At 35.7% G+C, this 21,029-nt stretch overlaps 1 protein-coding gene across 1 annotated transcript in view; it reads right to left on the reverse strand.

The window, feature by feature from the left end:
* LOC103193915 (pregnancy zone protein-like) overlaps positions 1-21,029 on the reverse strand; it is an 80,228-nt gene that overhangs the window by 51,900 nt on the left and 7,299 nt on the right. The window contains exons 7-14 of the mRNA XM_007937218.1: positions 20,838-20,922; positions 15,681-15,804; positions 14,118-14,232; positions 11,962-12,071; positions 10,194-10,355; positions 9,176-9,403; positions 6,536-6,599; positions 779-921 (exon numbers count right to left, since the gene is read on the reverse strand). Coding sequence (XP_007935409.1) covers positions 779-921; positions 6,536-6,599; positions 9,176-9,403; positions 10,194-10,355; positions 11,962-12,071; positions 14,118-14,232; positions 15,681-15,804; positions 20,838-20,922 — 1,031 coding nt within the window. The remainder of the gene's footprint in view (positions 1-778; positions 922-6,535; positions 6,600-9,175; positions 9,404-10,193; positions 10,356-11,961; positions 12,072-14,117; positions 14,233-15,680; positions 15,805-20,837; positions 20,923-21,029) is intronic.

Consider the following 21,029-nt stretch of genomic DNA (forward strand, 5'->3'; position numbering starts at 1 on the left):
TTGTGATAGTGACTTTATTGTAGTGGTCTGTAACCAAAACTGCAATTATCTCAAAGGTATGCCTGTAATCATTATTGGATTACTGGAGTTATCTCAAATGGGGTTCAAATGTATACTCCTTCTTTATATTATATACATTACCAAACTGAGTTTAATCTTACAAGAACGTATTGGTTTCTGCACTGCAATTGTCCTAGGTATGATGGATAGAATAAAATGGACACATCTGCATGAAACATCATTTTCAATTGAAAATTTGGGAAACAAACATTTTAAGGTTAAAATTCTTAAAGTTTTATAATAGAATAAATATTGTGACCCATACAAATTTTAAGATAAAGCAAAAATTGACTGCCATGCAATCAATTCTGACTCATAGCAACCTGATAGGATGAAGTAGTACTTCCCCATTAGGGTTTCTGAGGCTGTAAATCTTTATAGAAGTAGACTGTTTCATCTTTCTCCCACGTAGTGGCTGGTGGGTTTGAACCACCGACCTTTTGGTGAGCAGCCAATTGCTTTAATTACTGCACCACCAGAGCTCCTTAAGTTGAAACAAGAGGCTTTTTAATAAAAAAACTATGCTCATGACCATCTGCTTTGGACTACTCCACTAGACCTCTTAGGGTATGGCACATCTCTCCTTGCTTTTAGAGGTATTTAAGAGAAAAGTTTTAGGAGGATTGTATGGTAATCTTTTAATGTACATAATTTCCGTATTTTCTACATTTCATAAGGGGAAAAGAATGAAAGGACTGGTCTGAAACAAAACACCCACCTTGTTGGCAAAACAGTTTTCAATCTCGAATTTCTCCACATCTACAACAACTTCTCCATTAGGTAAAATAGCATAGACAAGTAACTGAGCAATGGGAGCAATGTCTGGTTCCACACGAAAGGAGAAGGGAAAGACCCCTTTCACTGGAGAATAAAGAGGACAAGATAATAGATAAGGAGCAGAGCTCTTAACTTTATGAAGAGATTCTCAGATTACTTAACTTCTCACATGTGGAAGGTACTGACACAAGATAAGACTTGCGTTTATCCCACTGTGTGTGCAGCAGTGTTCAATAAGCTTATACTGAACTAATGACACTTTCCCTTAGAAATGTAGGTTTAATTGTTCATTTCCTTGCCTAAGTAGAGAAAAGAAAACAATACATTTAGTGCAGGTCTCTGTAAATTAGAAAAGGAAAAGATATATTATGAAAGAAATTGAGAGAGAAAAAGGAGACAATTCCTAGACACTTTTGGTTATGTCTATCTATGATCCAGATCAACACAATTCTTGTCATGTGCATGAGGGCAACACAAAGAATGAACAGTCTCTGGCTTTACGAAGTTTAGGAGTAGAGCCAAACCAAACTGCTGTTGAGTCAAGTCTGACTCATAGTGCTCTATAGGACACAGTAGAACTACCCCATAGGGTTTCCAAGGATGTAATTTTTACAGAAGTAGACTGCCACATCTTTGTCCTGTGGAGCAACTGGTAGGTTCAAACCACCAACCTTTTAGTGAGCAGTTGAGTGCTTAATCATTTGAACAAAGGGGATAAGTACAAGTACAAATAATCACATACAAAGCTTTGTGCTTCTCTGATTTTTACAAAAAAAATTCATGTATTTATCTTAGTGGTTGCTTTTGATGTGAATTACATAAAGTTTACAGAATGTAGCCTCCCTAATTTTCTCATAAAATGTTCTAGGTTTGATGTTTGTAGCATAAAATTCTTTAAAAACTATAACATTCCATATCTACAAATGACTGAAGGGCAGCTAATGATGAAAACAAGAAGTCTTGGCGGCAAAAACAACTAAGTGCTCAGCTACTAACCGAAAAGTTGGCAGTTTGAATCTCTACTAGCATCTTGAAGGCATGGACCATGCTTTATTAATGCTTTTTCCAAAAGTCCCATTACAGGGATGTATCAGGACAAGAACGTATATTCTTTTTAGAGACATCCCTGATGGAGAAACTTTTTCACAATTTAGCTGTCATCAATTGTGAAAACAGATATCTCACCCTTCATTTATGAATTGATTTAAAAATACTTAGGCACTCATTTTGTGTGAGGTACTATGTTAAGAAGTGGAGTACCGAAGATAAAAGATAAACATATCTTAAACCTTAGAATACATTTTATATTAGAAGACTAGGCAATTTAGATAAAATAGACAGTGCCATTGAATGGCGCACACTGTCAACGTTCATTCAAAAAGTAATGCTAACCTAAATAACCCTTTGTCTACTGAAGAAAATGAATTTGTAGTTAAAACTTTCCCAAAAAGAACATTCCATAGCCAGATGGCTTCACTAGTAAATTCTGTCAGATATAAGGAGGAAAAAAATATCAAGTGTAAACAAACTCTTCCAGAAAATTGAAAAGAAGGAAAGAGTTCCCAGCTCATTCATTAGACCACCTTTAACCTGATACCAAAGCCAGACAAAAAAGAAAGGAAAGCTATAGACCACTATCCCTCATGAGCATAGATATAAAAGTTTTTATTTTTCTTTTTAGCAAATTGAATCTAACAATATATTAAAAGGATAATACTTCATGACAAAATATTTTTATTCCTTGAATGTAAAGTGGTTTAATATTTAAAAAAATCTGTCAATGCAATTCACTATATTAATAAACTATAAAAGAAAAAAGGAGATAATATACACAGAAAAAGCTTTTGACACAACTGACATCCATTCCAGATAAGAATTCTTATCTAACAGGACTAGAAGGAAACTTCCTTAAATGTTGAAGACTGAATGATTCCCCATTAAGTTCAAGAAAAATATAAAGACACCTACTCTCATTGCTTCTATTCAACATAATTTTAAAAGTTACTAAAATGAAAGTTGCAGGATATAAGATCAATTAAAATAAATAAATTGTATTTATCTCTAAGGAGCTCTGGTTATATTGCGGTTAAGGCATTTGCCTGCTAACCAAAAGATCAGTGGTTTGAACCTATCAGCTGCTTCATGGAAGAAAGATGAGGCAGTCTGCTTCCGTAAATATTTATAGCCTCAGAAACCCAATGGGGGTTGCTATGAGTTGGAATCTACTTGATGGTAGGGAGTTTGCTCTTTGGTTTGGATGTATATTGTTGTTGTTGTTATGTGCTGTGGAGTCAGACGCTGACTCATAGCGACCCCTCCTTGGGTTTCCAAGGTGGTATCACTATGGAAGTAGATAGCCCAACCTTCCTTCTGAGGAATGGCTGGTGGGTTTGAACCGCCAGCCTTCTGGGTAGCAGTTAAGTGCCTTAGGGACTATGTATATTAGCAACAAAAAATTAGAAGCTGATATGAAAATCAGTACCATTTACAATAGTATAAAAATATATGAAGCACTTAAAAATAATCCTGAAAATAGATATACAATGCCTCTACATTGAAAATTACAAGATTTACTGAAAGAAATTAAAGATCTAAATAAATAGAAATATATATTGTTTTCATGAGTAAAAAGACTCAATAGTATTAAAAATAAATCAGTTCCAAGTTGATCTATAGACTCAATGCAATCCCTATCAAAATTCTAGAAGGATTTTGTTTTGTAGAAATGGACAAGCTAATTCTAAAATTGATATGGAAAATGTAAAGGAACTTGAAATGCCAAAACAGCTTTATAAATGAGTAAAGTTGTAAGACTAGCATTATCTGATTTCTAGTTTTATAAAGTTACAGTAATCATGGCAATATGACACTGATCTAAAGATAAACAAATAGATCAATGGAACAGAATAGAGTGCTCAGAATACACCAATCTAAATAAAATCAACTACATTTTTGACAAAGGCGGAAGGCAATTTTGTGGAGAAAGCAAGTATATCAGCAAATAGTGCTGAAAAATTGGACATCCATATTTTAAAAAATGAGCTTTGATCCATACCCTACACAGCATCAAACAGTAACTTGAAAGGGATCTACATAAATATAAAATTTTAAACTATATATTTTCTGCAAGAATACATAAAAGAAATATTTTGTGATTTTGAGTTAGCCAAAGATTTCTTAGACACAAGATTTCCTCAGGCATAAAATGATGAATATTAAAAAAAAAATAGCTAAATTGATTTTTATTAAAATTTTAAGTTTCTACCCTTCTAAAGATGAAGTTGGGAGCTCTGGTGGCATAGTGCCTAAGACATTTGAGTGCTAACCAGAAGGCTTGCAGTTCAAACCCACCAGCCACTCCTCAGAAGGAAGGTTAGACAATCTATTTCTGTAGTGATAAGGCCTAGGAAACCCAAGGAGGGGTCGCTATGAGTCAGATCCAACTCGAAGACAGTGAGTTCGGTTTTTTTGGGTTTTTTTTGGTAAAGATGAAGTTAAGAGAATGAAAAGACAAGTCACAATTTGAGAGAAAGTATTTGCAAAATGTTTATCTGATATAGGACCCGTATCCAGAATATATCAACTCAAAGCTCAATAACATGAAAATAGAGGAAAGAGATAAAATGAGGAAAACACTGTTAACCAAAAAGGATCCAGGACTTCGTTATCAGGAAATTCTCAATTTATCCAGATTGCACAAGACACTAAAACGAATCAACTTGCTGTCAGGAATTGTACTCTAGAGAAAAAGCCTACAGTGTGGCTGGATAACCATTTACTAGTACATCAGGAAAAAACAAAAACCTAGAATATTCGACGCACAAGAGGCTCTTTGAAGAGATTAAGAATATGACTCATAGATTCTCTCAGCCACCTCAGCATATGCTAAAAATAGGGATGGAATTATCCAAGAAAGGTCTTTGGAGAAGCTTCTTGTTTAATGGAGTGAATCCCTGTGATACACAGGAGACCCAAAAGGTTCTTGAGAGTTTTATACTAACAGAAACACTGTCAATTTGGGGGAAAAGGGACAGAGTACAAAATGAAAGAAGACTGTAGGTTGCTTAAATTCTACAGACAGGAAACAAGCTGCTAAAACTACTCAGCTGCAATCATATGCTGTTTTTATTTTTTTTGTTGAATACTGTTGAGTCAATTCCATTTTACAGCAACCCTATAGCACAGAATGGAACTGCTTAAAAGGGTTTCCTTGGCTGTAATCTTTATGGGAAAGGAGCTCTGGTGGCACAGTGCGTAAGGTATTTGACTGCTAACCAGAAGGTTGGCGGTTCAAATCCACCAGCCTCTTCATGTGAGAAAGATGAGGCAATCTATTTTTGTAAAGATTTACAGCCTTGGAAACCCAAAAGGGATTGCTATGAGTCAGAATCCACTCAATGGCAGTGGATTAATCTTTATGGGAGCAGATGGCCCAGTCTTCTGTGGAGCTGCTGGCAGGTTTGAACTGCTGGCCTTATGGTTAACGGCTGAGCAATTAACAATTTGCACCACCAGGGCTCCTTAATAATGTGCGACCTTTCATGAAAAAAGGAAAAATGATGTTGAGTGAAGTTTCATGCCTAGATGGTAGAGACATGGACCACAGAGAATCATTCCTAGGCCTTAAAATAAAATGTTGTTACTCCACTGGACTTCAAAATTCTTTGAGACCAGTGACTCTTTAGATCTAGAATGGATTATACCCAGGTCTCACCCACACTTAATTTAGATCTTTATTGAGTTAATACTGTAATGGGTTGAGGCTTTTGGGGATGTTAGTTTGGAGTGAATGCAGTTTGCATGTGGGATGGTTTTGTTAATCTTTGGTGGCAAGAGGCCAGATTGTGGCAGGTAGAACTATGGCACTCAAAGATATCCAAGTCTTATTTCCCCAAACCTCCAAATGCTATACCCTAATGGCAAAAGAGACTACAGCTATGATTACATTAAGGATGTTGAGATGAGAAGATTACCCTGGATGATCCAGGGGAAACTATTGCACTATTGCAATCACAAGGGTCTTTTTAGAGGGAGGCAGGAATGTGTATGAGAGAGAGAGAGAGAGAGAGCAAGAGAGAGAGTGCGAGAGAGAAAGTTATTGGCTTTGAAGACAGATAAATGGGCCCCAAGCCAAGGAAGGTGGCAGCTTCTAGGAGATGGAAAAGGCAAGAAAACAGATTCTTCCTGAGTGCTCCAGGAGGCTAGAAGTCCTGCTAGCACCTATATCTTAGCCTAATGAGATTTCTTACCTACAGACTGTCAGATTGTATCTATATATCTATATATAGATATACAGGTATAGATATATAAAACGAGTAACTCAGTAAGTTTGTGGTGATCTATTATAGTAGCAATAGGAAACTAATAAAAAAATATAGAAAGTAAATTTTTTTTTGTAAGTTTCCACATTATAAAACTATATCCTGAATTTTTAAATTATTTTATGAACTTCAAATTATTTAATTATAAGATAGTTTAGTTTTTGAATGAGATTTAAAGCATAGAAATGCTATAAAAAGAAGAAATATTAAGTGGACTGAAATATATCCAGTATATCATCCTCTTTTATCAGCTTTTCCATCTTGGTTGATAGAAAGTTGGTGACCATTTCCTCTAATTTGAAAATAACTTTATCATCCTAAATTGCTCAGGGTTTGAAGAGGTGACAGGAAAAATAGAAAATCCTGAAAACACTTACTATTTCCTTGTTCAATATTCAACACATCAATTCTTGATTGGGCAATGCTTCCTCTTGCTTTGATCTGAAGACAGAAATAAACTCATTACTGTTTTAAAGTATACATACTAAACTTACTGAAATACATTAAAAATATATAAATAAACCATGACCTCACTATTTTAACTGAAAAACTATTTTCATCACATAATTTTTCAATATTTTTTGTTTGTATGTTTATATACTTAAAATAACAATATATGCTTTTACATTTTAGTATTTTACTTGGTATTTACTATTTCTCTTGGATATTGATATTTCAACTTTACTTATTATTCTTTCAACAAATATTTTAAGCATCCGCTATGTGCAAAACAAAATACAGTGTAGTCAGATATAAAATATGCATAAGTGTTCTCTAATATTGCCTCTATTTAGAAAACAAACTATTAAACACTCTATGTGTACTAAGTACTGAACTAAATAATTTAGTTTTATGACTTAATCTGCATAATAATTCCATGAAGTAGGTATTAATATTATATCCAGTATTCACATGAGATGACTGATATTTCTTTATAGATGAGATGAGGTAGATTGTCCAAGGTCACAGAACTAGGAAGCGATAGAGCTAAGATTCTTAGTAATTAATTTACTTTTTAATAGAATGTTTTTTAAAGATATTACTTATAGTTAATATTCCTATACAAAATTTCCTGAATAACACTTCTTCTTCTTAAAATGATTTATTTAGGTCTCAAAAGATGAGATTTGGACTTGAGTTAATGCTATAATGGGTTGAGGCTTTTGGGAATGTTAGTTTGGAGTGAATGCAGTTGGCATGTGGGATGGATGTCATTATTGTTTTAAAGCATAAACTAAACTTACTGAAACACATTTAAAATATATAAATAAACCATAATCCCTATGAAATGGAGGTCAGACATGCCACCACTCTCCATCATTTGAACAATTCTTAAACCAACTGTCCTTCCCGTGGCACTCACTGTTTCTCTGTTGGGTTCGGTAATTTGTTGCAACGACCACACAGAACTCACGGACAATGTTAATGATTATGGGCTTTATTAGGAAAGCAATAAGCTATAAATGAGGCTCAGGAATGTGCTTGGGATATAATTCTTTGATCAGGAGGCCTCTCCTCTGCCATGCCCATAGGCACGCCTTTCTTTATGCTGCCTCCACACCCTTTTTGCACCTAGGTTAGCTGTAAACAACTTGTGGTTTGTTTTTGTTTGGTTCTGGCCTGCAGCCTGCCTTGTGATTAGTATACACCTTGCAGGGATTGGTCAGTGGACTATGCAAATGAAGTGACTGTAGCCTACTATGCATATGAAGCATCTGTGGCTTACCAAGAGGGTATTGGTCAGTTTATGGCCCAAGTGGCAGTGCCATGCTCTGAAATTGACAAGGGGCTGTGTATATAGACAGCCAACGCCACAGAGGTTTGTCAGATGGAAAGAAGCAGGAAGAGAAGCCCCAGGTAGAAACAGAACAAAGAAAAAGGAAGCAAAGAGAGAAAAGGCAAGGCATCGTGTAAAAGAGCTATAACATAGGTCAGTGGCTGTAAAAATAAAGACAGGGTGAGAGCCTAAAAGGGGCCTGGAGGCAGAGTCAGCGGTAACAGATGGCATAGCCAAGAAAGCCTGTCTTGAGGGGGTTGTGGGGAGTTCTGCATGGTGTAGGGGAGCTGAGAGAGCTGTAATGCAGTGAAGAAGGGAGACTTTGCCTACATTCTTCCTGAGCCTGATCTTGAGTTGCAGCCTGTTAATCCTGATCCTGAGTTGTACCCTGTTCCTTGACTGTAAGTATATTCTGTGAGTTCTGTGTGGCTATTACAATGGATTATCAAACCCAGAGGAGAAATAGAGTTCGGTGGGAGGGATGGCTGGTGTCAGAATTGATAAAAAGTTGGAAAGTAGAGGTATGTTTGGTCTCTACCTCATATGAAGTTTATAAATTGTTATAAAGCATTATTAGGTGTAAAAGGAGCTTTGGTGAAGCAGTGGTTAAGTGCTCATCTGCTAACCAAAAGGTTTGAAACCATCAGCTGTTCCTTGGGAGAAAGATGTGCAATATGCTTCTGTAAAGATCACAGTTTAGGAAACACTATGGGCAGCTCAACTCTGTCCTATACGTTCTCTGTGAGTCAGAACCAACTCAACAACAAAATTTTTTTTTTTTTTTTTGGTTTTGTAGGTGTAAAATGTCTTATTGTTTCAGTTTTCATTTTGCCAATTAATGTCAGAGTTGAATATTTTCCCAGAGGGTTGTTTATAACTTTTATTTCCTTTTAAATAAATTCTTGGTTCTTACCTTTGATTATTTATCTACTGAGTTCTAAGAAAAACATCCTCTTTTTCTAATAAAACTTTTGTTTTAGCATCTATCTTCTCTCATTCAATAATTTACCATTGGAACTCAGCAAGAAAAATACCTATAACTTTCAGTGGACATCAGGATAAAATGAGAAAGCAAAGCATTAGTAATCTTGTTAGGAATTAACTTCTCTAAGCAAAACACACACACACACACACAAAACTATATTGATATGATTTCTTATAAGAGGCATTGCTTAGATAGCACCTCTACTTTTTTGGAGTCTGCACAATCAGAAAGCACTTTAGTGGCTTTTATTCTTACCAAAAAATAGAAAGTTAACTCTTTTTGGTCCTTCAGGACCTCTTCATTCAGGATATAGTGTATCTTGGTTTCCTGGGTTTGTCCACAGGTCAAAGTACCAGCAACAGGTTCAAGACGAATAAAACTCTTACTTGGGGAGAAAACACGTTTTGCAGTATGCTGAACTTGCTTATGAGATTCTTGAAGCCAAAAGTTATCATAACAGTGGTCAGTTGGTTTATAAATGACCTAAAAGAAATAAAGGTCTTAAATATGGAATTTTTAAATTAATATATGTAGTACCTAAGGCATTTGACTGCTAACCAGAAGGTTGGTGGTTCAAACGCACCAGTCACTCTATGGATGGAAGACTGGGCAATCTACTTCCATAATGATTTACTGCCTTGGAAACCCAAAGGGGGTTCCTTTGAGTCAGAATCAACTCAATGGGAGTGAGTTTTTTATTTTTATATTTTGATATAGGATTATTATTATTACATGTTTATTAAATGTATTTTATTATATATTTGGGAACTATGTACCGAGTCTACTTTCTCAAATAAAACACTCTGTAAGCAGATTCCCCCTAAAGTCATATAAATTTGTGCTATAGTGATCAGTAGTTATTATTCAATTGCATCAAGATCAATACATTTTTCTTAACACTCTTATGGTGGTACATTGCATAAGAACATTTGAATATTCAGCACATAACAAGAATAATAATACACCAAAGAAATCAAGCAAAATCTAGCATGTCTTAAAATTATAAAAATGTCACACTTTCAAGAGAATACCAAGATGATTTATTCAATGTCTCCTGAAACTAGCTCATGTCATCAACAGAGTTTATCTAAATTAAAAGCTTTTTGACTGAGAAAGTTGTATTTTAATTTAGGTTTCCAAATTACTTAATTCCTATTTCATTCTTTATCACCTGTCCTTTTATCCCTTGAGTTCAAATGATTCCCATATACTCTTAAATGATGAGGTCCCAATGATCTGTATTTGTTCATTCCCAATGCCCATTTCTACTTACTGTAATTGTAGTGAAAGAAGAGGTGAAGTGAGTGTTATCAATGACAATCTTTGCCAAACCATGCTTATTAGCAGGAAAGCTGTATTGGAATCTACCTCCATCCACATGTACAGTTATGTTTTTATTGGGGATTGGCTGATCCTTTTCATCAACTAGAAGAACCTAGAAATATGAAAGTGATAGTTGTTTCCAAGTATCATATAGCAATAACACATTCCACTCTGTTGTGTTCATTTCTTGACTTACTGGTCACTTCTTGTCATTTACTGAAGACGTCAGAATTTGGCAACAAGACATATTGTCTGGACTCTCAATTATTTTTTTTTACATTTGACAATTCTATTCGGATAAGACATACACAGAAGTGGACTCATGATGTTACATTCCCAAATCTTTTTCCCTGGTGTTCTCTATGTCAGTATTTGGTCTTTCTATTTACCCATTGGGAGCTCTGGTGGTGTAGTGCCTAAGGCATTTGACTGATAACCAGAAGGCTGGTGGTTCAAACCCACCAGCTACTCCTCAGAAGGAACATTGGGCAATCTACTTCCATAAAGATACTACCTTGGCTATCCAAGGAGGGGTCATTATGAGCCAAGTCAACTCAATGTTAGTGAGTTTGGTTTGATTTTATTCATCCATTAGTTTATACAGGAATATTGGGATCTTGGTCATTTTATCTCTTTCACTGACTATATCCATTCATTGCCAAGTGCTGTCTCTTCCATTTAGTAACCATATTTTAATCCTGTCTACTTCTCTCCAAATAGTCCACTGCTACATCCCAGTCCAAACCACAATAGTTTCTCCCATCTGGTTTCCATTAGCCTGCTCCTTAATCTTATGCAGTCCTCCTTCTTGCAGCTTTATCCTTACTTCAAACTATTTTCTATATAGCTTGAGCACATCTGATCATGTTATTTTTCTTATTAAAACTTCCAGTCACTTGTCAGTCTCCTAGGATAAAATAAGAGTATTAAAAATTCCATCTTCCATGTCAGCTACAAAAACACTAGCCACCATTAATTCTTTGCTCTTGAAAAGTTGTTTCACATCTAGGGCCTTGACCATTCACTTTAGCTTCAATTTCTGTTTAACTGTACTCATCTTTCAAGTCCTCAATTTTCTCATGCTCTTTTCTCAGCCTGAAATGGTCTCACCCAATCATGTCTATACACTTATTTGTTTATTACTGATAAGATACAAAATAGTAGAATCAATGAAGAAAGTAAAAATTTATAACATGCCACTGGAATGAAGCAATTGCCCACACACTGTCAATTCAAAGATTAGCTATTACAAAAGAAAATTAAAAGTACCTAAAAATCTTACATTTCTTATATAAAATAAAATTGATATTTTACTAAATTTGATAACAGTCCTAAAACTTACCAATATTTGTATTATTAATATTGAGATTTGAATCAGAAACTTTTCTAAATTATTAGTGTTTTTAAAAAATATTTAACCATTGTTTTAGTCTTTCTATGGAAAATGATATTATAAAATATTTATCTATAAAGAGGCAATCAAAGAGTGTAGCCAAACTATAGAAACATATAGAGATGTGTTAGGAAGTTAATTAATAAAAATAATGCCTTTTCCTGGATTTTGTGATGACATTTTCTTTTTGAATTTGTGATTTGCTATGATTTCTTATTCTAAACAAATATTCACTTTTGTAATACATTTTGATTTTGGGATTAAAAAAAATTTTATTGCAAAGCATCACTCCTTAAATTATGATTTTGTTCAGAAGATACTTTACCTGTCCAAAGAAAGGGAGACCAGGTTTGAAATATGAATCCACTTTTATAAAACTCAGTTTGCTCAAGATATTTGTGATTTTACATGATCCATACCCAGTTGATTCCAAACCTGCAAAAGAAATAAGGAAAGTTGAACTGTTCTATGTATTTCAAACTCACCTGCTACCTCCACTCCAGACTCACTCCATCATATGAAACATCACTCATATTCTTTTTTCCTATTCTTTGAGGAATTTTTTTCACATTTGTAAGATAGAAGCTATTTGACTCCATCAGCTTCAACTTCATATAAAAACGTATTGTTATGCATCATTTCCCAATTCCTTTGGTTTCACAAGTATCTCTCCTTGTTCCACCTATGTTCTCGACGAGGTCTTTCTCCTTTCTTCTGTGATCTTGTTTTGTCTTTGTTTCTGCATTTCTCACTTGCCTGTTCTCCACCTACAGCTTTCTGCATAAGAGATTCTACACTTTGGCCTGAAAATTCTATCTTTGGCTTAAATTTCTATTACAAAATACTTCCCCAGCAAGGTCTTTCTTTTCATGTATAGTCTATCCAAGGTATAATCAGCACTTAGTGAATTTTTCTTCAATGAAGTGTAATCTGTATTTTGTCCTCATCATCTAAAATATCAGTCTACCAAATTTTAATGGATACCTTAGAATTCTTGTCTCAGACTTCATCATATATGAATTCTTATCAGCATTTCATACATAAGCACTATTGAAACTTCCATCCTGTGACTTGGAAGAAATTGTTTTATCTTATTCTTCCCCTATCTCTACGACTTTTAATTTTATTATGCTGACTTATTTGATGCTGCCTCTCTCCTAAATGTAGTTTCTGTTCTTGTACTCCTCTTTGTCCTGTCTCTGTCTTAAATTTAGCAACGTGACATGAGCTTACTTTCCATTGTAGTCACTCTGTTCAGGAAGATATAAATGCAACAAGAATGACCCCAGATTTAAGTCTCTGGTCTAGACTTTGTTCTTCTTCTTTCTTAAAACTATCAGCTAGATCAATCACCTTCCATTTTGAGATTTCAAATTATTGTTGACAATTTTTGACCTATTCTTACTACAATAGTTATTCCTCAAGCACTCCTTGTTTTGGTTAACAGTATTTCTATTTTCCAGGCCCCAAATTTGGAATCTTTGGGGGTCATCTTTGAATTTTCTGTACCTATCTTTCCCTTTCATAGGAGCTCTGGTGGTACAATGGTTAAGGCATTCAGCTGCTAACCAAAAGTTCAGCAGTTCAAACCCACCAGCTTCTCTGCAGGAGAAAGATGATGCATTCTGCTTCCGTAAATATTAATAGCCTTGGAAACTCTACGGGACAGTTCTACTCTGTCCTTTAGGGTCACTATGAGTTGGAATTGACTCAATGGCAGTGGGGTTCGTTTTTGCTTTTTTTTTTTCCATCCATGTTAGATCTCTCAGCAAGATAAGTTGATTTTACCTTCAAAATAGCAACAAATTTTATTCCTTATTTATGTATGTTTATAGTTCTCCTAGTGCAGGATGATATTATCTGAGTTGCCCCAGCAGTATCCTGATGTATCACAATGTAACAAATTATTCATCTCACCTGTCTTCATGGCTGCAGAATTATTTTTTACAAATATATCAAGTTATTTATGTTATTCTTTTCCTTAAATATATCTGAAGCTATTCTAAAGATCTTCATGATAAAGTCTAAACTCCTTATCATATGAGTAACTTTCCTCCACAACTGAGCACTAGTCTACATTTTCAGACTTTCTAGGATCGAACACATTTGTTCTTATTATCCTTTTGCTTGCCATTACTATCTTTCAAAATAGTATCCATTCTATAACAATCAGCTCAAATCCTACTTCATCTATGAAGTTTTTTTCTGACTCTACCTCTATTAATTACCTCTTTCTTCATATTTGTTTGATCCTTAGTTTTCCCTTTTCTTGTGGAAATTTTATGATGGTTATATATATATATATATATATATATATATATATACACACACATATATATTTAATTCAGTTTTTAGAGTTTTAATTCCTTGTGAGCAACTACTATGTCATTTTAATAATCCCCAACAAATGTAAAATGTTACATAGAATGTAAGTTTGATAAATTTGTATCAAATTAATAGACATTTAATAATAATACAAACCTGTTCCCTCCTCTTTGATCTTGCCTTCCACTTGTATTGACATGTCATATCCTTTTTGCCTCAGATGAAATACTTTACTCTTTACAAGTTGCAAGAAACAACCTTTACTGTCTGCCTAAAGAGAAAGGAAAAGAACTCCTTTGATTTAATATAAGAGAGTCAGTAGACAATCTAAGAAACATTGTTAGTGGTCATAGAAATTTTATAAACATTCTAGTTATCCTTTTGGTGCATACTCTTCCCCAGTCCAATATTTATATGAAGTTTATTCATTAATCATTGAGTTATTCATTACTAATCTTTGCTTTTCTCTCTTCTGAAACCTACACTAAGTTTCAACCATATTGAATTTACTAGAGCTTCCAAATGTGCCATGATATGTTGTACTTCCATCTCTATGTTGTTCCTCAAAAAGTAACATTCTTTTCCCCATTCTTACCTTGGCCAATACTGAACCCACCCACCCCCCAATCAAACCTATTGCTTCGGAATTGATTCTAACCCATAATGACCCCATGTGTATCAGACCCCATGTGCACTGATTTTTTGGAAGTAGATGGCTAGGTCTTTCTTCCAAGGTGCCCTGGGTAGATTTCCAATCTTTTAGTTAGCAGCAGAGGAATTTACTGTTAGCACCACCCAGGGACTTAAACAACACTTAATATTCTTCAAAACTCAACTCAGACTAACATCTTCTAAGAGGCATTCTGTAAGCACTGCCACCTAAGTATCAGGGATTGTATTTTGTTAACTACATTTTTCTAAAGTCTAGGGTATTAATAAGAATCAGAATATTAATAATTAATATGAATTAATAATATTAGTGAGAAGACATATATTTCCAAATTAAATATTAGGTTCCATGTTTCAATTTATCTTGTTTACTAATGTTTATCTTGGTAGCCCACTCAGCACCCTGGCCTCTCATTTATTTTCTCTCTATAGCTTTTTTTCCCCCCATATCCCAAGAAACTTGCTTACTTGTAAGTACTCCTCTTCTGAAATCACTGATTTATATATTCCATTTTTTGCTACAACATATTCTACTTTCAGCTGCTTCCCTTAATTATTGTTCTTATTACAGCTCTTCTTTCATCTAATTGGGGCCTCTAGTTCGTTGTCCCCCTATGTCTTCCTCCTCCTCAACTCACTGCTGGTTTAATAGTCTTCCCTATGCAGTTCATTTTCTTTTATAGTCAAGTTCTTAACACCTGTCATATGTTTCTTCTGTTATCTGTTTGACAGAAGCCAACCTGAGACATGCCCTTCTATCCCTCTGGAGTATTTATTGTTGCTGAAAGGAAATTATAAAAGTAACCAAATTAATGCCAGTGTAATTCAAGCTCCCCACTCTCAAGCCATCACTTGACATCACCTAACAACAACAACAGCAACCCTCAAGTGATCCCTAACTTTACTAGGAAATCTTACAATGTTTCCCTTCCTGCACAGTTTTCCACATTGACTATTTCAAACTATTCCCTGCTATACTGTATTCACAATTTAATCCAAGAGAATACAAGATCTGATATTAGCGCCCTGGAGAGAGTGGTTTCCACTCACCTGTTGGCTGAATTTCTCACAGATATTTTGTGGATATTTCGTATGACAGGCGGAAGAGTATCGTAAAAGTTTTCTGCATACATTAATTGTCACCAGACCAGGGACAGGCTTTCCATATGTGTATCTATAATAACAGAGTGGTTATACAAAAAACAGATATTTAGCATAAATAGCACAGATATTTCTTTACCTTATTTGATCCATTCATATATCTATCTGATTCATCTAAAGAAACATTACATGAAGTTTATTCATTAATTATTGAGTTACTCATTACCAATCTTTGCTTTTCTATTAATTACAAGTCTATTGAGGGATGTAGTAGTTAAGGTTATATGTCAACTTGGCTGGGCCTAGTTTTGAGTGTCTGTGCAGCTGGATATACTTATTCCCCATGGTGAGATTGGTAATCAACTCCATGGTGGAATCTAGTGTGAGCAGCTGAGTAGGGATGTGGTCTGCTTCCAGTATATAGGAAGCAACTTTGAGGAAGGTCTGTAACTTATGGCATGCTTGAATCCTGCCTATAAGCTGAGTTGTTATTCAGTAGCCTGCCCTGCCAATCTTGGGAGTTCTTTGGGACTTGAATTAGCTGCCTGCCATGTGGTTTGGTATTATTGAGACTGTGTCTTTTTACTTGTCGACTTTGGGTTTGTCAGCTTCAGCAGCCAGCAGCTGCCTGAGTGAAGAAAGCCTCCAGCTGGGCCAGGAGCAAGAGGTAGAGCTGAGGCCCAAGGTCAAGGAGCTTTCACCAAGACCGTAGCGCCTGGCACTTTGAACTCTGACTTAAAGCCTCCAAAACTGTAAGAGAATAAATTCCTGTTTGTTCAAGCCAAGCCATCCACCTATGGTGTTTTTGTTAGAGGTACACAAAATAACCAAAACAAGGGATACATAGAGAATGTATTTCTAGGTCCTCCCTAACTCATATGTGTTGGAAGAGAAATTATTAGATGTTAAACAGAACCAGTAGCTATAAACAAAAATACTATATATGCATAATATCATAATAAGTCAGTTTGATTTGCCAAACATGATAGATGCATATGACGCAAAGTTGAACTTAGTCTACTGGTTCTTATTTTTTTTTAATGGATCACCTACACTAAAATTACCTGGGCATATGCTGAGAAATGGCTTCCTGAGATTTTCCTCAGTTTTAAGTTTAGAATCTCTGGAGAGGCGACCAGGGAATGTACATTTTCACTAAGTACTCCTGTAGATTCTTATGCCCATTCCATTTTGAGACCTATTGCCTTAGTCCAAATCATGAAGTAGATGAAGTTTTCCTCAGATCCTCAAGCTTCCTGTTTTAATAGATTTCCCCCACCCCATATCCCTATAAGTCCTGATAAGAAATAGATCTTGTAAATTTAAATCACTTTGTTGACTCTTCAAATCTGGATCAAAAGGCTTTTCCTCTGGTGAAAAATGTAAAACATCAAGGCTGATGAGAGGATGAAAACATGCTTTTCATGCTGTCTGAAAAAGCAAGGCAGACGTTTCTCTTCTCTGTGGGTGTGGAGGTACTCTATTACACACTTAAAGGTAATCGGGACAGAAATCACTGTGATACTTATTTTTCAATTCTACCGTGTATATATGAGAGCAGTGGGGATCCAGTGGTAGAATTCTCACCTTTTGTTCAGGAGACCAGGGTTTGATACCCAGTCTTATGCACAGCTACCATCATCTGTCAGCAGAGGTTGGCATGTTGCTATGATACCGAACAGGTTTCAGTGGAGCTTCTAGACTATGATAGATAGACTAGGAAGAAAAACCTGGAGATCTACTTCCCAAAAAATCAGCCAATGAAAACCATATGAATCTTGATGGTTCAATACTGTTGTACATGAGATTGCCATGGGTTGGAAGCTTACTCATTGAGAGCTAATGACAACAGCCATGTATATGCAATGTCTAAGGTAGAGTGTAGCCTAGCTTGTCCCCAATTATTTTTCTTCCTTCTCCATAGTTTAAAAAATTGAGAGTAATAAAGAAAATGGAGAGAGTAGGATGCAGTACAGCACAGCAGTTATGGTCACAACCTCCAGAGTTAGATGGCCTCAGTTTAGTCTTCCTTTTCATAAATCAGACAGTAATAGTGTTATGAATGAGAAGAATCTATGGAGAGCACCTAACACAGTGTCTGGGTTATATAAATATGTTTCATAAGATTAGACTTTTTTCTTTTAAATTTTGGAGACAATATAGAAATGTGGTGAAGGGTTCCGGGTATGGAGCCTGACTGTTAAATTCCAGTTCTTCCATTTACTATCTATAGGAACTTGAGCATTCAAAAAAAAAAAAAAAAAAAACCTTTATAGTTTTTTATTTGCAAAATGAGGCTGTAATTATCCTCATACATCAGGGTTAGTGTAAGAATAAAATATATTAATAAGTTCAAGTAGCTTATAATATTGTCTGACAGCATTCAAAAATGATTTTTCACCAGTAGTAGAAGAGTCAGAGTTCCTGGGTGGTGCAACCAGTTAAGTGCTTGACTGCTGAGAAGTTGGAAGTTCAAATCTACCCAGAGGCACTTCTGAAGAAAGGTCTAGCATTCTACTTCAGAAAAACTAGCTATTAAAACCCCTATGAATTCATCAAAGATAAAATAGGGGCAAACCTAGGGGCCCTAATTTATGGCATAAATAGACCATGAAGCATAGCCCAAAATGCACAAATAGCAGAAGAGAAACTAGATGACTAGGACCTTCATATAAATTAAATTCTTATGTGTGTCAAAAGACTTCTCCAACACAGTAAAAGGAATACCTATAGATTGGGAAAAAATATCTGGCAACATCTTATCTAACAAAGGACTTATCTCTAAAATTTATAGGAAACTTCAATACCTCAACATCAAAAAGACAAAAAATCCAGTTCAAAAATGGGCAGAGTATTTCAGCAGAGGAGATACTCAGGCAGCCAACAGACACATGAAGAAATGTTCATGATCATTAGCCATCAGAGAAATGCAAATCAAAACAATGAGATATCATCTCACCCCAGGAATAATAGCAAAGCTCAACAAGACAGAAAACAACAAATCCTGGTGAGGGTGTGGAGAGATTGGAACTCTATACACTGCTGGTGGGACTGTAAAATGGTACAACCACTGTGGAAAACAGTATGGTGCTTCCTTGAAAAGTTAGAACTAGAAATACCATTTAACCCAGCAAGCCCACTGATAGCAATATGTCCTAAAGAGGTGATATCTGGCACACAAATAGATAGATGCACACCCATGTTCATTGCAGCACTATTTGCAGTAGCAAAGAGATGGAAACAACCCAAGTGACCTTCAGTAGTTGAATTGATAACCAAATTATGGTACATGTACACAATAGAATACTATGCAACATTAAAGAATAATGAAGAATCAGTAATTCACCTCAACATGGATGAACTTGAAGGACATTAAGCTGAGTGAAATAAGTCAACCACAGAAGGACAAATATTTTATGAGTCCGTTATAAAAAGTCAAGGAAAGCTTTACAAAGGGAAGGAAATTTTCTTTATTGGTTACCAGGAATGGGAGGGAAAGGGAGGAAAAATAGATGCAAAGTTAACAGGTGGATGTTGATATGGGTGAAGGGAAAAGCAATATAATTAAAGGGTGTAATTAGCACAGTGGGAGCTCTGGTAGCATAGTGGCTAAGACACTTGCCTGCTAACCAGACGGCTGGTGGTTCAAACCCACCAGCCACTCCTCGGAAGGAAGGTTGGGCAATCCTACTTCCGTAGAGATACTGCCTTGGAAACCCAAGGAGGGGTCGCTATGAGTCGGGGCTGACTCGACGGCACATAACAACAACAACAACAACAATTAGCACAATATCATGAAGGAAAAGGAAGACATGGAGAGGTGCACAAGCGTTACACACAATAAAGCTAAATACTATTGCATGCATAGTACTGCATTATCAGTAATAGCAAACACTAATTTACAGGAGAATATGTAGGTAGGCAAGAAGATCAGGTATGAAAAGGTGAATGGGAATATACTTGTGACTGCACATAATTTTGACAGGTGATATTCCTATATGTGTATTTTTATGTGCTATAAAAATGTCCATATGCAGTTTAAAGTTAACAGGGGCAAAGTTAGGATAACTTCTTAGCTACAACTAAGCATCTTGAGGAAGTGGGTCACTAGGCCTACAGATTGGAGACAATATTATGGGGGACATCAAGCTCAATAGGCATAACATAGTATACAAAAATATTGTTCTACATCTTACTTCAATGAATAGTGACTGGGGTCTTAAAAGTTTGGGAACATCCATCCAAGATGAAACTATTGGTCTATCCTTGTCCAGAGCAAAGAGAGTGAAGAAAGTCAAAGACATAGAAACAGTTAGTTCAAAAGACTAATGGACTGTGAGAAACTCAGCCTATATGACTCTGAGAACAGAGGAACTAGATGGTATCCGGCTACCAATGGCAACCATTCAGAAAGGGATCAAAATTGGAGATCCTGGAAACACAGGGAGAAAAAAAAAATGTGGGGAAAAAGAAATAGAAAAGACAAGATTTAGTGATTGGATAGTACTGGCAGAACCCCTGAGGCCATGGCCCTGAGTAACCCTTTGGGCTTAGAATTGAACTCACTTCTTTCTGTGGCTTAACTCTTAGTTGAACAATAGACAGGCCCATGAGCTGAACAACTACACCAGGGAGATGCACTCCTTAGAACAATCAACCATGAGAGAACGGAAGGGCAGCATTCACATAGGGAGAAAAGTATGCACAGGCAAGGAGGACACAGGAAAGAGTAACTACAGGGAAGTGGGAGGAGAGCTGTTACAATGTACAGAATGTTATCAGTGTCACAAAACAAAATGTGTATGAACTGTTGAATGTAAAATGAATCTGTGCTGTAAAAAGTAATAAGAAAAACAAAACAAAGCCCTTTGAAGCACAGGTCCACACGTGTTGGCTATGAGTCAGAGTCAACTTCACAGCCACTGGGGGGAAAAAAAGTGTTATATGCTACTACTTTGTAGTGTAGGCTCAGGCAAGCTGGAGCGAGAGTTATTCCTTCTTTAATAAAAATACTTTAAATAAAATAAAGTTCAGTGACTGTTACTTGCAATAAATCTACTGAAATAAAGTAAGCAAATAGAAGTGAGATGAAAAAAGGTAACTCACAGGCCACAGACAGATACTGGAAATTCTTCATCTAGAAATCCAATTGTCTTAGGCATTTTCACTTGGACCTCAAATTGGGGCAAAACTGTTGTTAATAGAAGAGAACAAGAGATGAAATTGTGTAGGAGATCTTGTAAGTATTAGTAATGATTCTATTACAGGATCTTATGTAATCACATAGCATGATTTCAA

Source organism: Orycteropus afer, unplaced genomic scaffold, assembly GCF_000298275.1.
Source record: "Orycteropus afer afer isolate SDZICR_OR568_19922 unplaced genomic scaffold, OryAfe1.0 scaffold00040, whole genome shotgun sequence".
NCBI classification, from domain to species: Eukaryota; Metazoa; Chordata; class Mammalia; order Tubulidentata; family Orycteropodidae; genus Orycteropus; species Orycteropus afer.